The 23564-nt window shown below is 33.5% G+C and overlaps 1 protein-coding gene across 2 annotated transcripts in view; it reads right to left on the reverse strand.

Moving 5' to 3' along the window:
- Window positions 1–23564, reverse strand: part of LOC138695832 (cytochrome P450 9e2-like) — a 47079-nt gene that overhangs the window by 21669 nt on the left and 1846 nt on the right. For both annotated transcript variants that reach the window (XM_069820100.1, XM_069820101.1), the window contains exons 2-3: window positions 9892–10295; window positions 6390–6557 (exon numbers count right to left, since the gene is read on the reverse strand). In XM_069820100.1, the coding sequence (XP_069676201.1) occupies window positions 6390–6557; window positions 9892–10270 (547 nt within the window). In that variant the 5' untranslated portion in view covers window positions 10271–10295. The remainder of the gene's footprint in view (window positions 1–6389; window positions 6558–9891; window positions 10296–23564) is intronic.

The following is a 23564-nucleotide window of genomic DNA, read 5'->3' on the forward strand; positions in this document are numbered from 1 at the left end:
AAACGCAATGTATCAGAAAATCTTATAATTTCCGTTTTGTATTCGTATGCTATTAAAAACATGTTTTGTGCTTAAATACAACAGATGTATAATAAATATGTAATAAAATTTGTTTCTATACAATAAACTTAACATTTGTCCTATGTATTTTTCACAAAATGAGGGGTGCGATATTAGGAGCACTATTTCTCCTTATACCGTTTTTGCAATTTTTCTTTTGTACTTGAAAAAAAAAAAAGTAAAATAAAAGTAATTTTTAAATTTGACCTCACTGATGTAAGTATAATAAACCCGTATTAAGAATCCGTATTTATTTCAAATTTATGTAATATATTAATACTTGAAATACTACTTTTTCAAAATGGGTGCGATATTAGGCACAGTTCCCTTAGATATTTCTAAGGTTCAAATCTGCATATAAAAAATTAAATTCTTTTAAATGCTAGTAAATCTACTAACATGAGCCTGTCTCATTTAAACTCATTTATAAGATAAGGCGCAAGGAATTAATCTTTAAATAAAGTAAGTTTCATATATACATATATATACAGAGTGTTCCGCTTATAAGTATAACAAAAGAAATAGCTATAACTTCTGAATTAATACAAGTATATAGTTGAAACCAACTGCTACGAAGAATGAAAACTGGGAATTTTTGTTACCTTATGTTCCATAAACCTCAACATGGCTTCCATTGGTGGCACGGGAAATATCCAACCGGTATTCAACCTCGACCCAAGTGTTATGAAGCATCTGTGGTGTAACATTGTTGACAGCAGCATAAATTCTTTCTTGTAAGTCTGCCAAATCACGTACTGGCGTCCTGTAGACCTGGTCCTTAACAAACCCCCACAGGAAAAAATCAGGTGGTGTTAGATCTGGTGATCTGGCAGGCCATGTGATGTACGATGATCCTCTTCCGATCCATCTTGCAGGGAATTGTTCGTCTAAGAATGTGCGAACCATGTTGGCAAAGTGTGGTGGAGCCCCATCTTGCTGGAAAATTGTTCCATCTGGGAGTTGTGGCACAGCATACAGTTGCAACATATCCAGGTACGTGTTTGCAGTGACTGTCTTTTCAGCAAAGAAATAGGGACCAATGATTCTGTCACGCATGATCCCACACCAAACATTCCATTTAGGGGAATCCCGTTGGTGTTCAATTACGACACTTGGATTTTCCGACCCCCAGATGCGACAATTGTGTCGGTTTACTTTTCCACTGACGTGGAAGGTTGCCTCATCTGAGAAACAGACTCGAGTTAGAAATGTGTCGTCATCGTCCACTTTATCCAACATTGTTTCTGCAAAGCGTTTTCGTTCCAGTTTATCATTCGGCGTAATCATCTGATGAAGTTGCAGCTTGTACGCTCGCAAACGCAATCTTTTATGGAGCACTGTATGCATTGTTGTTGGTGGGATGTTCAACTGCACACTAGCCTGTCGAATGGATTTCCGCGGGCTTCTCTGAAATGCCTCGCGAATGCGTTCGACATTTTCGTCAGACACTTTACGCTTGGAATGTTTACCTGCATTAGACAACAAACTTCCTGTTTCTCTGAGCTGCCTATCCCATTTCATTATTGAGACGTACGTCGGTACAGCTTCCCTCGGTCTAAGATTGTACTGACGGCGAAACAAGCGCTGTACACGAATTATGGATCTATGTTCTGCTAATGACAGCACACAAAAGGCTTTCTGCTGTGGCGTCCACATGCTGACTGACTAAAGATACGATACGAATTCTCTTATTTAATGATCTGCGCATGCGTGAGTCTTCTAAAAATAAGTAACAACAATGGATTAAAACTTCCCAATTTCCTCTTTACAATGGTACCAATCTTAACCCATTTGCATGCATTGTTATGAAATTATAACTATTTCTTTTATTATACTTATAAGCGGAACACGGTGTATATGTGTATGTGTATATATTAGATATTTCTAAGGTTCAAATCTGCATATAAAAAATTAAATTATGGTTTATTTAACGACACTCGCAACTGCAGGGGTTATATCAGTGTCGTCAGTGTGCCGGAATTTTGTCCGCAGGATTCTTTTAAATGCTAGTAAATCTACTAACATGAGCCTGTCTCATTTAAACTCATTTATAAGATAAGGCGCATCGAATTAATCTTTAAATAAAGTAAGTTACTTGGTTTATTTTTGTATGCAGCCCCCCTTAATTCAATACCCACGAGCCGCCACTGATGAAGAATCATATATTATATATCAAACTTGTGAAACTGTTGACACTAAATGTTGTAAAAACTGTAGCTAAAGGTTCAAATAATGTCATTTAGGTGTTATTTGAAAATTTTTATTACAATTTTGGCATAAATATAGACTTTATTAAATATGTCACGGAATTAGGCAACCTTACCCTATCCTGTCTTTCGTACAATATTAGTTAATTTATAAAGTATACCGTTACATTTTCATAACGACGTAGGCCTATTTATCATACAAGACTTGATTGCAACAAAAAGTAAAAAATAAACTCAAGCTGAAATTGAACTTCGCACAAAAACTACACCGAGAATAATCGAGCAATTTGTTAGAATTTATACTCTTTAATTATGAGATCAGGGATTCGATACCAGAGATGGCTATCCTGACTTGGGTTTTCATAATTTCCTCAAGTTTCTCCACGCGGATACAGGGACAACTACATTAACATAATTGGCATTCATACAGTCCTCTCTGTAGATTGAAAACTCAAAAAAAGTTTCATATCCACGGTTCAAGAATTAAAACAGAAAATCAATATCCCGAATTTAAAAGAAAACTTACAAATTAAACCAAACCCTTTAACTCTATTAAATATAGAATATAATCTAAATTTAACAGAAGAAATACTGAAATCAGAAGTAAACACTGAAATAATGAAACAATTGTCTTTAGAGACAATTAATATTAGGTATCCTCCACAAAACTGGCTTCATTTATACACCGACGGATCCTTGATCTCCAGGGAACAAGGTGCCGGTGCAGGTGTTACGTGCTGTCTCTTCTCACTTTATAGATCTCTTGGATATGGAACAACAAGTTTTGATGGAGAAATCATTGCAATAAGTGAAAGTCTCAGGAATCTTCTATGCTACATCAATAAATTTAAGAATGCAGTTATATTGTCAGACTCCAAAGCAGCTATTCTAACAATAGTCTCTAAACACACACCTTCATCTCAAACTGCAGAAATAACTAAAATGCTCTCTCAATTAATATCACTCAATAAAAGAATTGTACTCCAATGCATACCATCCCATTGTGGAATCCTGGGAAACGAGAATGTGGTTGCACTAGCAAAGAAAGGCAGCACTACTACTTACATACCTGTTACTAAGACTACATATTACTCTGTGAAAAGATTTATTAAATCTACATACTTAGACTTCAACAAACAAAATTTGATAACACAATCCCAAGGGGAAAAATGGAACTTTCTGCATCATAATCCACAGTTAATTCCCGATTTACCACGAAAATCGTCTGTAGCTGCATTTAGATTGGCAACAGGCCATGATTGCTTGGCCAAACACCTGCATAGAATTGGAATATATCAGTCCCCTAACTGCCCATTGTGCAACTCAAACCAAGAAATGGATTCGGAACACCTCAAATTCTGTGCTTCATTGGCTGGCCATGATAATATCTTTGAAAAATATTGAAGTGCAAGAGGTCAAATGAGTTTGTCAAACGCCTATCATTAGAAAACAACACCACCATTATTAACATATTTTCTTTCGGATATACGATTATTTATTTTGACACTTATTTTATTGTCAGTGTAGTTTTCTATTATGTTTTGTAATAGCAGATTTGGTATATTTTTTTTTCTTGTAAAATGTCCAATAAAAGGTGTCTTCGAAACTTGTCAAAAGCTTTCACAAAATCGATAAATGCCATGTGGGTTTCTAAATTAAATTCTCTCCTTTTTTCTAATAGGAATTTTATACTGAATAATGGATCTATACATGATCTTCCTTTCCTAAAGCCATTTTGGCATTCTAGAAGGAAGGTTTCAGCATGTTTTTTTAGTTTTTTTGTTTAAAATTTTGTTAAATATCTCATAGCATGTGTTTAGGATAACCTAACCTAACATAATAATAATAATAATAATAATAATAATAATAATAATAATAATAATAATAATAATCATAATAATCTTCTTATTCTTCTTCCTTTCAAGTATTAGGCCAAATGGCCTGTTACGATCTCACAGTTGAATTTTCAATCCAGCGTTTCTTTGGACGACCGAGAGATCTCTTCCCGTTTGGACGATAGTGGAGCATGACTTTTGGGATTCTATCTCTACGCATGCGATGCAGATGATTTATCCAGTTGTTTTGATAATGTTTTACGTGATTAATTACAAGTTCTAGTTGTAATTCTTCCATTACACCTTCATTGCGTTTGTGATCCCATTTCGTATATCCCGCTGTATATCTCATAAATTTCATTTCATTAGCTGTTATTCTGCTTTCGTCTTTCTTCCTCAATGTCCATGCCTCACTGCCGTAACAAAGTACAGGTCTCGCCAAGGTCTTGTATAGGCGAATTCTAGTATGATTTTGTACTAGGGAATGTTTCATAATGTTGTTAATTATTCCCATTGTTTTGGTGTATTTAGAAATTTTCTGTGAAATGTCTACTTCATCGAAAAAAGATAATGTGTATCCCAGATCTGTAAAATAATTTATCCTTTCTAATATTTTTGAATCTAAACATATTTTGCTAGACACAGGGTATTTTCCGCAGACGGCCATAATTTTAGTTTTTCCTTTATTGATTTTCATATCATATTTAATTCCAATTTTGTTGCCACCAGAGCTAAATCGTCTGCAAAAAGTAATAAATCCAGTTGTAAATGTCTGTTGAGTTGTATATATCCACGAGGCAATTGTTTCCATTCTCTAATTATTTGATTCATATATATAATAAATAGCAACGGTGAAAGGCCGCAGCCTTGTCTTACTCCTGTATGAATTTCTGTCCAATGCGATAATTTATTGTCACACCTTACTGCAATTAGATTTGTTTTATAGATATTATATATGTTTGCTATAAGTTGTTGTGGACATGGTCTGTGGCTAATACATTTAATAATTTATTTCTGTTCACCCTATCAAATGCCTTTTCCAAATCAATGAAAGCAGTATGTGTTTCTAAGTTGAATTCCCGGTGCTTTTCCATCAATAATTTTAATGTAAAATATCCATCGCAACATGATCTTCCCTTTCGGAAGCCATTTTGTTCTTCTCCGAAAAGTGTTTCATAATGTTTATACAATAATAATAATAATAATAATAATAATAATAATAATAATAATAATAATGTATTTAGTACAACATCAATAATAGTTTTTTTTGTTATTTCTTACGACTTATCTCAACTAATAAATAATGAGAGCGAAGGGCGATGTGTACATATTTTAGAGCCAAAATCATTATTACAAAAAATTACAATTAAATCCAATTTCATAATAAAATTTCAAACAATAATCCAATAATAAATATAAATGTAACCCACCTCCATAATAATTGCAATACAATTTGGGGGTACAAGTATATTTTCGAGGTACGCTAGCAAAAATGATTGAATAAATTACCACTGATCTATACTATACACATCTCAAAGAAATATCTGGATTTTTAGAAATGTCGTTATAATCATATCCCTCACACCCAATTCAAACATGCCCCAGAATTCGTTACAATTAGTTATTCTAGAAATCATCTACTTATTTTTTTACTTACTAGGGGAGAGTCGGGTAGTATCGGACATCGGGTAATATCGGACAGTGCGATTCTTTCATCTACCACCATATGGTAGTACCTGAATGACATGGTTACGTTTCTCTATGCGACATCACAGAAACGTAACCATGTCAATCAGGTACTATCATCGTGTGGTAGATGAAAGAAACTCATTGTCCGATATTACCCGCTGTCCGATACTACCCGACTCTCCCCTATACCTGGTAAGGTTTATCTTGTCTCAGTAGCAATAAAACCAAGTCCTTTCAAATGAGGGTGGAGATTATAGGAGGGTTGTAAATTTTCAGGATACCTTTCAAAACCTTGTTATTGTACAGACTACCGGAACTCAGTTTCTTGAAAGACAAGCTCAGTGACGGAACTACAAAGTACGAAGAGAGATATTTTGTTATTTTATTTTGTGCTACAGAATGTATCAACTAGTCCCTTCCGCCACTGGATGGATGGACGGCACCGCTCCACTCCCCCATCGCCATAACAATACAGACGAAGTAAGACATATCTCCTTTCTCTCTCTTTTCACAGTGAGACAAGATACATCACACAGGCTTTAGTTCTGTGATAGACATGGATAAATACCCGTATTATAGACTTACTTAAGGTACTGACCTCTCTCTATCTTGCAGCCTTCCAGTGGCATGTTCTTATCCTTGATGCAAGTCTTCAGGAAATCTCCTAGCTGCTCCCCACATTCTATTATCAGGGTAAACATAGTCTTCATCTTGCTTGACGTGAAGGCAGGACTCAGGGTAGATCTCATATCCTTCCATTTCTGACCTGTAAGTGCATTGCTTGTAGTAGTATACATATTATCACTTGTTTTTGTAGAAACAGAAATAAATTTAAAAGTAGGATAGAAAGTCCGAAAGTGAAATGTAAAGTACAGCGTGATTCAGGGAAAATAGTTAATAGGGCCTGTTTTAGTGGGTGATAGTAAAAGCGTTCATATAAACACGTGCCCAATTGTCAACGCGTGCACTGTTTGAAGTTGAGCATAACAAGATTACAAATGACAAGCACGAAAGATTGCATTTATTGCCATTTACATGTTATCAATAAGGAGCGGATTCTTATGTAATTAAATATTATTTTTGCATGTGATAAAACACAATTAACAAAGTTAAAAATTCCGAACATGAAGTTTCAAGTTTAAAACCCGAATTTTATTTGACATAAAAAAAACATACTTTCACAAAAAAATTATGTAAATGCATATTTTCAGGAAATCTATTATAACACATAAATCTTGGAGTTTTTTACTTAAATCTTTTTTACAAGAACTTTTTAACATTTTAAAACTAAATCAATTATGTAACTCAGAAGTGCGTTATCTTTTTAAGAATTCTTGGTTGTTTCGTGTTTATAAACGCTGTGTGGTGTATCCGTGATCCATTTTCGTAATAGTATCGCCTCAAGTTCTGAGAACTGCTAGGCAGCATATCAGTGTTATTATTAGAGAATAAATTAACATGGACAAGGAGGAGAGATCTTGCAACACATAATTAGGAATGTTTATTGTTGCTGAAGATAATTTCATTCAACGCTTTGTTTGTGAAACACAACAGATAAGAGCTCGGGTATGAATATTATTTAATTTAAACAAATCTCTCGCCTCTCGCTCATGTCCATCAAGTAAGGCAATACGTCTTGTTGTGATTCCCTGTTATCGGGCTTCATCAATCGATATCCTTCAAGATAGACTGAAAGATGGTTGTTTAAAAAACGATTTGGCTTTCCTATTAGCAAATCTAAGCTTTTTGTGTGTCACCATAAAAAAACTCGAAACATCCAAAAACCTGTTGTCTGAAACAGAGATGTTCGTGCCGTGAAAATTAAACTAGACTCGCTACCACGTTCAGAAGTACAAGTACTAAGGGACAAATTCCAGAATGTGTTTGGGAAAAACAGTGGATATAAAAAAATGTGTAAAGTTGCTCAAGTATTGGAGGGTGTGCCTGTAGGTGAAATTGACGGTGTAGGTGTTTGTGACATTCCTCTCTTTAAATATGCACGTCTGACGTGCTGTGATGCGGAAAGATCGTTTTCACAGTATAAGTCGTTGTTCAGAGATAATCGGCATGCATTTGTGATGGAGAATTTGGAGATGACCTTTGTTGTTCACTGCAATTCTCGGCCAACTACTAGCACTCAAGTGTGGTTGGTGAGTACCTAGTAACTTTTTTTTCCAAGCTAAGTAAGATATTTTTGTCATATTTAAGAAAATATATATTTTTTATTTTTAGCAAATATTTTCGTACTTTTTAGCACATTAAAAATAAATATATTTAAATTTTTTAGCACACAAAAATCTGCTCCCTAGTTATCAATAGGCTACATTTCAACAGTTCAATGCATTTTTCCGCTGAGCTAGTATATAACAACAGTCCAGAGTTGCTCGACTGAGATCGTTATCACTATTTATTTATTTATTTATTTATTTATTTATTTATTTATTTATTTATTTATTTATTTATTTATTTATTTATTTATTTATTTATTTATTATTAAAATTTGTGTGCTGAACAACAGCCAGAGGCCAATTATAGTTCAGCACAATACACAAACAGAAGATACAAATGTGCAAAAATAAATGAATAATATCTAAAATAAACAAAAACATATATAAATAAAATTGAGAACAAGAATAGTAAATACTAATAATCAAAACGAAACTATGCCTTAAAAGGATCTAAATTGTGCCCATGCAAATTGGCATATTTTATGCATCTACAGACTGGAGAAAGTGATTTTGAATTTCTGTTATAATTTTTTTTTTTTTGAAATCTTAAACCTTTTGTAGAAATACAAAGGCTGATATTGTTTATGATAGACTCACAATCAACATCACCCTTGATCGCTTTGCAAAACAATTGATAATGAAGATTTTCACGTCTAGAATAAAGGCTACAGCAGTTAAAATATTTACAGGTAATCTCATAATTGAAGTCAGAGGAATTGGGTATAAATCGAAAAGCACATAAGGAAATTAATTTTCTTTGAATATTTTCCAATTTAACCGAATCAGTTGAAGTAATGGAATTCCAGGCTACATATGCATATTCAAGTTTAGATCGAACCAAAGTAAAGTATAGAATTAATAGAGACTCTGGAGTAGAAAAAGAATAAGTTATAGACCTTATTAAGAGAATAATTAAATTTTATGGAAGTAGTTTTTCGTGAGTATGAAATCACAAAAGGTTTGTTTCATTAATTTTCATCCCATTGTCGTCATACAGGTATAATAATAATAATAATAATAATAATAATAATAATAGCACATTTATTTATTCTGGTGGTGTTAAGGCCATCAGGCTTTCTCTTCCAGGCCACCAGAAATATGTATACCACTGCCTGCTGGATCACATTCTATGGCTGCTTACACTGCCTGCCCAATCAACGCTTATGCACGAGTAACCGCTAGGTGGCAGGTAGTGACTTTGCATATACTGATAATGTTAATTGACCTGGAACTTGTAATGACATGTGTCTTTATTGACACCACCAAATAAATAAATAAAATAAATAAATGTTAATAGCGGTGGGCACTGCCTGCCACCTAGCGGCAAAATAACTTTGATTGAGCAGGCAGTTTACACAGCTATAGGATGCGATCCAGCAGGCAGTGATGTATACATACAGCGAAAAACAAATTAATAACGTCCATTTAAACAAAATAAGAACGTTGACAATGACAGTAGCACAACAGCAAATAAATAATGCAAAAACACTTAAAAATTTTAAATTTTTATACTTACTATTAAACAAATTTATAAAAAAATTGATAAATCAATACAACTTATCGGAATAAAGATGGGTATTAAATTCTATTAAACAAAGCTTGAGATTTATATTAATGTTATTAATTTAAATAACTAAACGAGAAAGGGCAATAATGTAAACAAGAAATAGAATAATAAATTATTATACATAGACTGTAATTGACACATCTATGTTCGCGTCGCTGTTACTTCCGGCAGCCGACGGTAGGCCTGTTACAAACGAGAGAGAGACCCTGCAAATTACATTAAAAGTTGATACAATTTTATATCGGATCACTAATATTAGATCCTGAAAGTGCAAGAAACCAAGTCAAGAGTAGTTTTGATCTTACCTTCGAGGTTGAACAATCCTTTCCCAAAAAGTGGCTCAATTTCTTCGCTAATGATATTTCTGTGGTCCAGGAAGAATTCAAAATCCTTAACAGTGACAGTTTTTATAAGTTCAGGGTCTCTGATCATAATTATGGGGTTCAAAAATTCATACACTCCTCCGTATTTATGACCTTCCAGCTTGTTGTACAAATCTTTGTTGAAGTCAGGAAATGACAGTCTACCCAAAAGCACTGGTGCCATACTGCCGAAGAATGGTACAGGTTTAAGATGGTACACGTTCCTCTTGTAGAAGTGATTGTGAGTCCATGTGCCAATCAAGTAAGCTATTAATGTGATGATCCCTGCAGCCAGGATCCACTCTGATAGAGAATCCAGCATCTTGACGATAAGTTGTTTCACTCAACTGAAATGTGGAAAGAAATTCATATTGTAGATAAATAAATTGAATACTACATTTATCAACATCAATGTGGTTTGCGATGCAAATATCTACGGTTGATAAAATTTTCTGTGAGATGAGTACATAAAAGAATGATAGGTACAAATCAAGAGTTACATTTTAATTTTTATCGACCTACAGAAGACCTATTTTTCCGTTTCAAGAGACTGTGATTATTAGGGGACGGATGTTGATGAAAAGTCATCTTCTTATTTTTTACATTAGGACGATGCCTATCTATATATATATAATTTGAACTGGTAATGGAAATTACGGGAAAACGGCTGAACGGATTTTAATAAAAGACCCCTTATTTTGAAGCTTGGCACTCAAAGGTTTTCAGAAAAATAGAAGTTTTCAGTGAAATGTCAATTTTTCAACATAATTATCCTATTTTCCAAAATCAATCTGTCGTCAGTTTTGAGAACTAGCTAATTGCATTTCAGAATAAAACAAAACACACACTACAGTAAACAATATTACACGAAGGCCATGATCTGCAAGAATGCTGACATATTTAGAGCTCAAATTAAATTGGTTATTAAAAACTTAACTTACTAAAAATAATTTACAGGTTCGATTCTGTGGTGTGTAATTTTCTGGGTACAGCTGTGTATTGGATATTAAAAACTACAAAACTTGAGGTGGTTTGATGACATTATTACCATTAGAAATGTAATATTATTGTAGTTAATGCCATGATGTGACTATTTTTCATTAATTATACATATTAATGCTATATTGATGATATGAAAGTGAAACGTTTTGGGGTTATATAAGTAGATGTAGAGAATAACTTAAATTAGATTTTGATTTCTATATTTTACTGAGTGGCGGCTATATAGTATATATAGTATATGTTACTGAAAGCTATAAAACTTACGTAAGATAATAATATTATTAAAAATCAAATATTTTTATGGTTATTAATCAAGTGGGGTTGGGTCTCTTTCATATATTTAATGGCGGTGTGGTGTAGATATTTATATGCGTGGTTCTCTTCAGTATTGGCTCGAGAGAGAGTATCTTTCATTATTATGGAAGCAAATAACTTTCAAAATGTCTGGTATTCTTCATTGAAAATAAATCTGAAAAATGTTTATTTGAACGTCTAATGAACTTAGTTTGCAGCATTTGCTGCACAAGACGCTAGTTAATATAGAAATCCTCTGTATGTTAATATCAACGTAAAAAAGTAATTTCTTATATTGCATTTTTTGACGTTTGTGAAATAATATGTCATTTTTCTATTTTTTGGCATTTTTTGTCATTTTTAATACTTTGAAGAACTTTTAGATCATTTGGAATGCATTTTACTTTCTTCTTTACCGATAGGTCTGTTAAATAATTTTCTAACAAATAGGTCAGTAGTAAATACCTACTGAATAAGTGAATAACAGTGAAGTTTGAGTTTTATAGTTTGGAACAGACTCTAAAGTCCATCCCTCATTCCACTGAAGACTTCACTTCACACAACGGAAGTAATATAAAATGTTTGACAACAGCTTAGTTTAAGTGAGGACTTTGACCGCTACTGTTCTTTTGTCGGTACGAGGGTGTCTTTAAAATTTATGTTTGAAAAGGGGGAGGGGACTTTCACCATGTCCTGGACAGGATGTTGTGTCCGCAACATAGTTCGGAAGGGATGTCTACTTTAGCAGACAATATTTTTAACACAAATATTGCAAGAATGCTCGCTGCGCCCACAATTTGTTTTGTCATTCACACTCCCTCATCTGGAAGATCTGGTAACAAAAGTGAAGCGCGGAAGGAGATGGAGAATGAAGGCACTGACATGGACCACCCTGATTGAAACAAATTGTAAATCCTCATTAAAATCTACAATTTTTCCTTGAAACCTTCATTTTGACGCATGTTCTTTTCCCTTATCTCAGCCAAATTCCAGGAAGTTGCTTCCTCTCTCCGAGATTTGCAGGGCAGTCATTGAAACAAGGTGACTAATTTTTAAGAAGTTGTGGTGCGAGTACGGTGAATAATATTTAAATGTCATTTTCTTTTAATTATATGTAATTTTTCCATTTGTTTAAGGGGAGAGGATGGTATTTTTTTTAACTTTTTTTCCTTTTTGGTATAAAATATTATTTTTTTGTATGTAGAGAGCTAATAGCTTTAGGAATTCAACCAAATATAAATACTTGGAAAAAAAATTATTTGGGGGTCCAAATTTGAATTATATGTATATATAAGCAGAATTGTACTAAAACCGATATATCTAAACCGTTTTTAAAGATAGATTCAAACATTCTTTTGCAGTGTATTTGCAAAAGCGTGTTCTACAAACTGTCTGTAACAATTTTGATATTAGTCCCTACGTTTGTAAAATAAACAATTACAATTTAATAAAAATTTTCTGATTCCTTTCTTGCAAACAAACGGACATATTTTTAAAATGAAATCAATTAACAAAATTCGATTACAGAGAATCTATTCCTAATAGTCTAAACAATGTGTGGTCTAAATTTCATGCATGTATCTTTAATAGTTCAGAAAATATATCCAATTTTGTCTGGCAATGTAGCAAAAAAAAAAATGAAGTTACTGGAAACCGATAAAAGTGGGCGTGTGATTTAAAAATCCATAGCGCAGGAAGTTTAAAAATGACGTCTCAACATCCGATAAGGGCACAAATATCCACAAAATGTTATGCTATGCATTCCACACATATCAAAGAGTATTTTAAAGATTTTTTTTTTTTTTTGAAAATTTACTCATTTTTCACCAAAAAATACCATCCTCTGCCCTTAAGGGCATTTTAATTATCATTTTAACTAAATTTTTAGATCATCAACATCCGCCCCCTAGGGATTGTTATTGTTGAGAGTCTATTCAAGATTGAACAAACATCATATTAAAGAGTCTCAGTAGTATTTTCTGGAGTCATAATATATCAAGGACTGCAAAAAATATTATATATAGATCTCTTGTTGAAAGTGTCCTAACGTCCAGCTGCAATTTTAATTATTCTAGATCTTAGGGACTCGAACATGGACTACCTTCGTGACACGTTGATCAGGTTGATGGGGTGCTCTAGACCACATAACCATCGCAGATGAAGCAACTGCAGTAGGCCTATGCAAAGCAATAATTTGTTCTCCTCTCACGTTCCCTACAAATAATTGAGCGTAGTGAAGCATTGACCTCGATGATTCCGGGAAAAACATAATAGATAACGTCATCGCTTGACAGTTTTCCCCACTCCTCTTCCTTTCCTGTTTATTTCGCCATTGTAGTATTACCACAGACTAGTATATACAGTCACGAAGCTTGAGTTCTGAGGTTGCTAGGAACAATAGATTCTGCCGATACTATTTCGCATTGTCTGTAATGAGGCGATATTAGCGATCCTAGTGGTTAGCAACTATCTATGGATGCAAATTTACTACGTATTGAGCTTCGTGACTGTATGGGCTATTCCATATGAAATCGATATGTAAAAAACCTCACATTTTTTTAATACTCTAATTTTTTCCCTATTTATACAAGGTGCTGAGGACAGTGCATTTTAAAAAATACACTATCGAAAGTCAAACGGTTTTCGTACTATTGAGCGACAAATTTAGCGTATTTTATAAAAACAGAACTATGGAACCATTTCCTGCAGAAAATTTAACGGGAGCTCATTTTGAAGCTGACATTTGGTAGGTTACGATAAGAAGTAATCCTTATTTTTATTGTATACAGAGAGACAGATAATCTGATTTTACTTACTTTTAGGCTTTTTGTCCATTTGTAAAAATGTTTAAAATATTGAGAAAAAACCTTGCATTATTAAGAGGGACTTCGGCATTGTTTGCTTAGTGGCTCGGTAATAAGTTTCAAGGGTATTAAATAAATTATTTTCACACGCCTGGACTTGAACGGCTCAATACCGCACGCACTGTCCGAGAGCTGAAGATAAGCGAGTGTGGGGCGTCATTTTACTCCTGTGGTTATGAAAACCTGTGATAAAGCTAGCCCAGCTATGCGCTACTAGACGAAACATCACGTGTTTGTCTTCTGGCCTTGCTTGCCTAGGCTAGCTCCCGCCTCACAGTCAGCTGGTTACTTCACGCGCGTACTATTTATCTTCTTTATTTCATATTTTTAATACTTTCTTATCAACGGTGCACCAGTAAAAAATATGAGTTTATTTGTACTTTCAACGCGGAATCTAACCATATAGTTTAAAAATATTTTTTCGTGGTCAAAGGCGTCTTAATGAAGAAAAATCTAAATTTCTCCATTTCCATAAAAAGGAAGAAAAACTGTTTACATGTCAATATAAACTTTAATTTCTCAGCATCAAAACAAACCATGATTTTGATCATTGGGTGAAAGGGTTTCGGAGCCACAACAGTTTAAAGTTGCTAATTTTATGAAAATACGATACATTTAAATATTTTTTATTTAAACACTATGAAGTTCTGACGCCTCAAACTTTGCACAAAGCATTGTATCACAGTTGTCAACGGACAGAAAAAGTTTCATTGTATTTAAAAATTGCAAGGACAATTTTCTCTATATTTCGTTCGATTTGAGATGGAATAGTCCATATACAGTCACGAAGCTAGAGTTGTGAGGTTGCTAGGAACAATAGACTCTGCCGATACTATTTCGCATTGTCTGTAATGAGGCGATATTAGCGATCCTAGTGGTTAGCAACTATGTATGGATGCATATTTACTACGTATTGAGCTTCGTGACTGTATATACTAGACTGTGGTATTAGCAAGGGCATAATCACCCATTTCAACATACAGACATGACATTACATTTCAGCGCTAGCCTTTCACTCAGGCGGCCCGAGTTCGATCTCCGGCCTGATCGTCATAGAATATTTGTGGAGGTTGCGAACAAAACCGGTTATTTCGAAAATAGTATTTTTTTCAGGAAGTAGAAAAAACTGTATCGAACCATCACTTTACCTAGAAATAAACGATAATTCTGTGTCGTGAATGTTATATCCGTTGTTCTAATGATGTCATTAAGCATGATCTTACGTTAGTTATTTTATGTGCGCTTTATAGACGAAAATCTTTTGGAAATGTCCGGCTTTATTTGGAAATGTGAGGGAAATGTTCACTTTTGTTCGAAAAAAAAGTTATTTAGGCCCTAACATTTATAACAGTAAAACATACACGTCACTTACATTAACTATATCATTTCTGTGGCCGGGATAAAGAAGGTCTTAAGTCATTTTTTTGTGAAAATGAGATGTTATAGATTCTGAAAGTGGAAAAAATGATCTACAATCTGGTAAAAGGGTGAAAATCAAATAAGACTCCTGACTGGATTTATAGAGCGATACCAAAATGTCGTAAGTACCTTTTGAATCGAGCACACACAGAATAAAGGACTTAAGAATATTTAATACTTTATTCCTTACAAACCATCACATGTTTACTTTCCATGCTTCCCTATTAAAAAGGTCTAACTTGTATTTTAGTCATTTTATCACATACTGATGCCCTTTCCTTTTAAAACTTTAAGCACCAGGGTAAAGAGTCCTATAATTTTAAGACCCATTTTGCATTCCTAATAATTTACGTTTCTCATTTATTTTGACATGAAAAAGATCTTATGTCTCTTCTACTCAGTTTGGGTTCTAGTCTTAAAAGGGCTTAAGTGCAGCTATTTTTGGAAATAATCAAGAAAATTATTAAATGAGCAACATTACCTATTTTAGAAGAAATATAAACAAACAATATCCAGGAAAAACCTCTTAATTAAAAAAACTCTATAATTGACACCAATTTCAATCTTTCTACTGCTCTTCTGAAAAGTATAAAATTTTTACTTAAGACCTTCTTCCTCCCGGCCACAGATTTGTTTTTGTTTTATACAAGAAATAAATTCAGTTGCTAATGAAGCAAATTGACACACAATATCTGTTTTGCTAAGAACAGAATGTGGAGTAATTACGCCAAGTTTTCAAATCAACTTATCAAATGAAAATATTTAGAAAATTTAGTCTACACTTTCAATCACGAAACGAGTGTTACGAGCGAGAAACTCTCGAAACACAATCGGAAAAAATTTCCCTAGAATCAAGCCTACTTTTCCTATTTCCCTATATTACGTATGTTTTCCCTAAATCTAGGGAAATTTCCCTAGGTTTGGCAACACTGGCTGTGCTGTGCAACAGACATTCCTCTGAAGTGACGTCCTTCAATAACCATAACTAAATCAATCATATCTATAATACATACGTAGTTTTCAAATAATTTGTATTCAAATCCTCTTCAATTGAAATCTTGTCTTTAATTCCTGGACTATGTTTCAAAGCGCAAATTCCGAGGAATTAGTCTGCCCGTGATAAGCGAATAGCAACACTTGCTTTTGTTTACAGTGGTAAGAGATTATCTCCGAGCCTCAAGGTCGTTACGATAAGAATATCGATTCCTAGAAGCGGACTTGCTGTTGCAAGTGACGGGCGTGGCGATATTGTCAGTACAAAAACAAATCTTTCACACAGCTGAAATTAAAAACATCGGTCATTCCCTCATATTCGCTGTCAGACACTTGAATATAGATCTATCACTATCTGGTTGAGAGTTCGTTGTTTTAGAATAAGTGTCAATTTGAGTGTCACACGCACGTAAATGTAAGAAAAGATAAGATAGTCTGATACAAGCTGAGTGTAATAAAAATATTATTTATTGTAGACCTACACACAACTCTCACAAAATACTCTTTCTCAGTATTGTAGTATGATAAAACAAGTGAAAGTTTTTTTTTTTCACTAGACGATTTTAAGCAATGCATCAAGTTCCTGACCTCTTATCTAAATCCATTCTGAGAAAGAGCCAACACTTATCTCATAGCAACAAGGATACATGAGTGTTGCCACTACAGTACCTGGCTACATTATTATATTCACTTTTGAATTTAATTTAAGGGGAATCTGTACTTCCATATCTTACAATGTTAATTTCTTCAATTTTGGGTGTACTTTTCTCAGAAGTTATAAAAGACACAAATGTAGAAAAAAATTATACAACCGGTTAAATAAATTTAAAATTCCATTGAGCAGTAGACAAAAAAATCATTGATAATATTTTTTGTAGTGTTGTGGGATTTAATCGATAAATCTAATCGATTAATCGATCAATTTCTGTTGTAAGATTAATCGATTAAAATATTTTATCGAATAATCGAGTCGATTAAAATTAATCGGTTGTAGTTGATATTATTATTTTGTTAATACAAACTCGTACTAAAAATTCCGACAATATTTCTCTCTCGGAAATTGCTTACTTATAAGCACAATAGTATTGTTATTTTCTAACTGTAAACCAGATAGCGTAGGAAAAATCTTTGCACAAACACTTCAGAAAGAGTTGGAGATATGAGGACAGTGACCTAGTCTACTTCTATTGAAAGTTAAAACACAATGCGAAACCCATATTAAGTTTTATGGTTTTCCAAGAAAACTTCCACCTTGTTGTCAGCTCATCTTCCTAGCATATGAAATACATACTTTTCTGGGATTCGTCCCCCTTATAAAATAGTCATGTCTACACTGTGTGCAAGTGAGAGCGTAACTACGTTCTTCTCTTTCGAAAATCTGGTAATTCGATTACAATAGGGGCCAGTCTTCTGTTTCGACCGCAGCTACAGTTTCTGTACTGAGTTTGTATATGAAGGTTGTGTGTTTAGTCTGATAAAGAAAAGAAATCAGTTTTCTGTGGTTTGTGAAAAGTGTGAACTCCATTATATCATACGAGAATTTGAGAGGTAAACTCGGTGAAACGTTTGTATTTAAATTGAACAATCGTGGAGAAATGCTTGACAGAAAAAAAATTCGTGTTTAGTGATGCAGGAAACATTGTTACTAAACGTAGAGCGGCACTTAATTCGGAGCATTTAAATGCACTCTCATGTTTAAAATCATGGATGAAGCAATATTAACTAGGTGAGTGTTCATACTTTTTGTTATTTATGTTTGTCTCAAAAATTCCCGGAGAAATTGACACAATAAATTATAAGCCTCATAATAAATATGTTAGTACATAATTAAAATAGTTGTTTCGTAATATAACGATATAATATGTACAGATATACAACTTTTAATACTACTTTTTTGCATTAAGAATTACCACAAATTATTTTTTATTTTTTCTGAAGAGAAATAATCTTAATTCTTGTAACCTTCTGTGTAAAATGTCATCACCAGGCTTCGAGACTTTGGACCCGATATTGTGCATGCACTATAGGTTGTTGACTCGCTGCAGGTAGATAGAGATGTGTTGAGGTAACAACGTTGCTATTTAGAGTAGAGTACGGTAGTATGGGGAAACACACATATGTACATTCTGAAAGTAAATATACATTACACAATGACAATGTCAAAAGAATGTGAAAAAGCATTTATTCTCCTGTCTTTTATAAGCATTTGTGTTTAATTATACACAGTGTTAATGGTGGAAATAAGCATGTAGCAATTTTAACTTTTTCATTTATCCTATTAGTCGTCTTTAGGAAGTGCAGTTACAGTACCGAATTGCAATGTACCTACTACAAGATACATTCTCAGTGTCTCAAACGTAAATCTTTTTCGGTTATCTGCCAAAGTTTGTACTGTAGAAAGCTGCGCTCTACGTCGTATGACGTAAGAGGAGCAAAACGAAAAACCTAACCATTGCAGTTTCTAAGAGACAGTCCTTTATTCTCGGGTGACTCTATGTCCACTAATTTGCTGTTTATGTTACACAATGTTCCATATCCGTTATTTTTACATAAAATTGATTTCCATTTCTGTTTTACACGTTCAGTAATCGGTGTACTTGGTGTCTCAATAATTCTCTGCATCATTTTCTAAATTAATTTGAGGGCTTCCGGCATCTCTTGCTCTGACTTTTCTAACCGTGCAATACTTTCAGACACAGTTTGAAAATAGGTTTGTATGAAAACCAAATTATTCGTCAGAACCTTCAAATCCAGAGCGTTTTCCTTTGCGTATTTGTTGGCATTCATTCTACAGTACCCCCACCCACTGTACGCTTTACCACTATACTCAGTACGCCGTTATGCGGATTTCCCACTGAACTGCTCTATTGGGTCCGAAGTCTCGAAGCCTGGTCATCACATTGATATTGTATATTAATTTAAGCCCTCTTGGTACAATACTTTCTGAGGAAAGTGCACCAATATCACAAAAATAAGAAAGTGCAGAAAAATGGTGTCAAAGTTTTTATATCTTTCAATGTTACATTCATCAATTCTGGGAGCACTTTTCTCAGAACTGATAAAAGATACAAATGTAGGAAAATAAGGTATTTGTAACATACTTTTATGTATAGAATCGGCTAAATAAATTTAAAATTGCACTGAGCGATTGGCAAAAAAATAATTGATAACATTTTCGCATTAAGAATTACTACAATATTTTTGCTAAGACAGGGCTAAAAGCTGACAATTAGAAGGAATAAATTCATATAATCATTTTACACATACTAAACTACCAAAAAACGATAAAAAAAAACAAAATTTCAATTTTTTTGTCAAAATTCGGTGTACAAATTCCCCTTATTTTCTTTTGAAGATTTTAGCTTTATATTGATGTCGGGTATGTGTCTATATGCTTCATTGTTACTAATGTTAATAATTACACTCCTTAGAATTGCATGTCAAACACACTGTTCTGGATTTGGAGGGAATCCCATTGAGAATGTCTGGGATTTTGTAAAAAGAGAGATGACAAAAGAATTCATTACTACCCAACTCCGACTTATCCAAAGGCTAATACATGTTTGAAATCACGATGAGAGGATACAGAAAGTAATACAGTCCTGTACTGCAAGCATGCCAAGACGAATTCAAGCTTTAATTGATTTGAAAATAGGTCGTACGAAATATTGAAATTTCTGTAAAAGTACGAAGAGTAGCTATTTATCAATATTTCTTGAATTAACATTGTTATAATTTGTAATTTTACTTAATATTGTTTAAAAATAAAATTAATTGTTATGTGAATTCCTAATATAAATTGTATAAAAAAACTATTATTGGCAGCAATAAGTAAAGTGAAGTAAAAATGTGAGTAAATATAATAATGTGGTCAGGTACTGTACACATTGAAACATCTATAGAAAAATAACAAAGAAAGCGGTGAGCAGTCGATGTTTTCAGTTTTAATATACATGCGTAACAATCCGCTTTGCAGAACCATTTGTTTCTCCTAATCTCACCCTACTTTCTCTGTGGCGTGCGCCAGGCTCAGAGATACCACTGTTAAAAAAAAAAGTGATTTTTTTTTTCTTCTGTAGTTAGCAGTTTAGATTTTTGTAGAAATGTTTCTGCTGAATTCGAATAATTATCTGTATTTAGGTTTTATCTGTCAGGAATACTTTTCTTATTATTGTAATTTCAAGTTTTTATAATATTTTTCACATTATATAGGCCTATTGATTAACACTGATAAAAATTATAACTGCTTAAAATTACGTGAAATAACCTTTAATACATTACCGAAGAGAAAAACTACTATGTATATCATATATTGTATAAAAATCTTAATGAAAATTGAGAAATTTGAACAAAAATACGTTCTTGTCCCCAAAATTTTTAAGGGGGGATTATTCTTTTCTTTCACAATGAATGCCTTTCCTGTCTTGAATAATATTACAGCAGTGATCAGGAAATACTGTAGGTATCCACTTTACCTCGTACCGCTGTTCTATAGTGAGTATGCCTTTATGGAAATTTGAACCATTTTTAACATAATACGTCACTGCCGCTTGTGAAAAGTAATCTAGATGCGAGTCCAGGAAGCGCACTTTCCTGGATATGAAACATCCTAAATCCTTTTGTGTATTAATCATCTGATTGGCCAATTCCTTGTAGTTGTCAGCATCTCTTCGTCGTCTTCTTCTTCTTCTTCTTCTCCTTCTTCTTCTTCTCCTCCTCCTCCTCAGAAAGTTTCCAATTACATTGTCAAAACATGGTCATGATCGTTTTTCTTTCGGTATTAGATATACTTTGAAATTTTGGTCTTTCTGAGGTTTCCTAATTTGGGAGAAACTGTTTGCTGCTGAAAGACGAGGAAGTTATTTTGAAAGATACATGGCTCTCTTCCAGTTGGCCTTTACAAATATTTGTTTAATAAGGCCTAACTTGATGTGAAGATGGAGAAGAAGCACGTCTTCATTAGCTACCAGTTTCTCACGCTGTATATCTATTTTTTCCACTTTGCAATTTCGGAGCAAAGTATTCTTTGTTATGTTATAGGACTTTCTAACACGACTAATATATTTCTAATTAATTATATATAAAATTTTGTTTTACAAAATAATCTGCCCTCAATGAGGGTGACCATAAAGATCCAGAATAATTTAGAAAGACAGGAATTGTTTAGTAAAAAAAAAAAAGTCCAGAGAAATGCAAACCCAATAGAATCATCAATGGCCAAAATATAAATGGTAATGTAATGTTTGGATTGAATCCTTAAGAATATTCAACAATTTTTTTTAATTTAAAAAAATTGGAGTCAGAGTGCTTATTGTCGCATCTTAATCCTTAAATTTTCAAAACTTCATTTCTCACACTAGTTTATTAAACCTTGTCGGACTGTAAAGAAAACTATCGCAATGTCCATATTTTATATGTACAGTATTATAGTATTGTGAAATTTTAATCTCCCTACCAATTTTTTCCATTGTTCTATTAAAATTATAGCACTTTGTGAATTTAAGGGTTAAACCTGTTGCTGTAGTACAGATTTTCCTGTCTCTCCACCGATAAAAAATTGTCACACACGACTCGTTGAAGGCGTTCGAGTTTGACGTCATTATCTACGAAAACATTATGGCGCATATGCGATAGAGAAGTGACCTGTATAGTTCAGGACTGTTAAGTTTTGTGCAGTACTACACTGCTACATATAAATTAGCAGTAATGTCTTCACTGGGAGCCGAACAGAAGGCCTAAAGCAAGCGTCTCAAGGTCAACGCATATAAGTTGTTACAGAGAGCAAGTGTAGATAGCGTAGTCAGCTGAAGAGATAAGCGCAGTACCCGAAGATAGCCGATCGCTGATTCATGTTACATGCATGAGCGAGCTAAGTTGTAGCTGTCGCGGGAGAAATACTACACAGCTGCACTTTTGTGTTGTACTGTCACAATAGACGGTTGTCTTCGGAAGGAATTTCTTAAGTAATTTACAATAATAATAATAATTATAATAATAATAATAATAATAATTATTATTATTATTATTATTATTATTATTATTATTATTATTATTATAACAACTGGCTACCCTATCAATTGGCGGCCGGGTAGCTCAGTTGGTAGAGCAGCTGACTGCGGACTAGAAGGTCCGGGGTTCGATCCCAGGTGGTGACAGGATTTTTTCTCGTTGCCAAACTTTCAGAACAGCCCCGAGGTTCACTCAGCCTCCTATAAAATTGAGTACCGGGTCTTTCCCGGGGGTAAAAGGCGGTCAGAGCGTGGTGCCGACCACACCACCTCATTCTAGTGCCGAGGTCATGGAAAGCATGGGGCTCTACCTCCATGCCCCCCAAGTGCCTTCATGGCATGTTACGGGGATACCTTTACCTTTTACCCTATCAATTATCTCTGGCCTAGTTGCCTCATAAGTGATGCCTTGTTGGTATCATTTGAGAGGTTGAGACCTGTCTTCGGACAGTTGACTAAACAAAAAACAACAATACTTCATTTCTAGTAAATTTTTTTGGTACCGGTATCTCTTTTAAGTTTATACAATATTTAATACAATTAAATTCAATTAAATAACAATAATAATTAAATTATTACACTTGTTGGTTGTTAAAGTACGTATTATTATGATATGCCAATATTAACATATTCATTACAATAATAGTTAAATAATATGATTCATAAAGATTTCAATAATTAAAAATAACCAAAACATCTTAGGAATTCACAGACAATTATTTTACATTAGAACTATTCAAATTTTAAATCTGGTCTCAAATTCTTTTCTCAAGGCCTCCAGTATTTCACTATAATAATAATAATAATAATAATAATAATAATAATAATAATAATAATAATAATAATAATAATAATAATAATTTTATTTTCGAATATATCAATGAGTAAAACGATGAAATCTGAAGCATGAAGAACCATACATATTACGTAATTATTTGTTACACTGGTCTTGATTCAAATTAGGTAAAAATTTTAGATTAAAGAAGTGGTAACAGTTACCCACTGAAACTTGCGACTCCCACAATTTCACTTTCCC

This window comes from Periplaneta americana, chromosome 3 (genome assembly GCF_040183065.1).
Source record: "Periplaneta americana isolate PAMFEO1 chromosome 3, P.americana_PAMFEO1_priV1, whole genome shotgun sequence".
NCBI lineage: Eukaryota > Metazoa > Arthropoda > Insecta > Blattodea > Blattidae > Periplaneta > Periplaneta americana.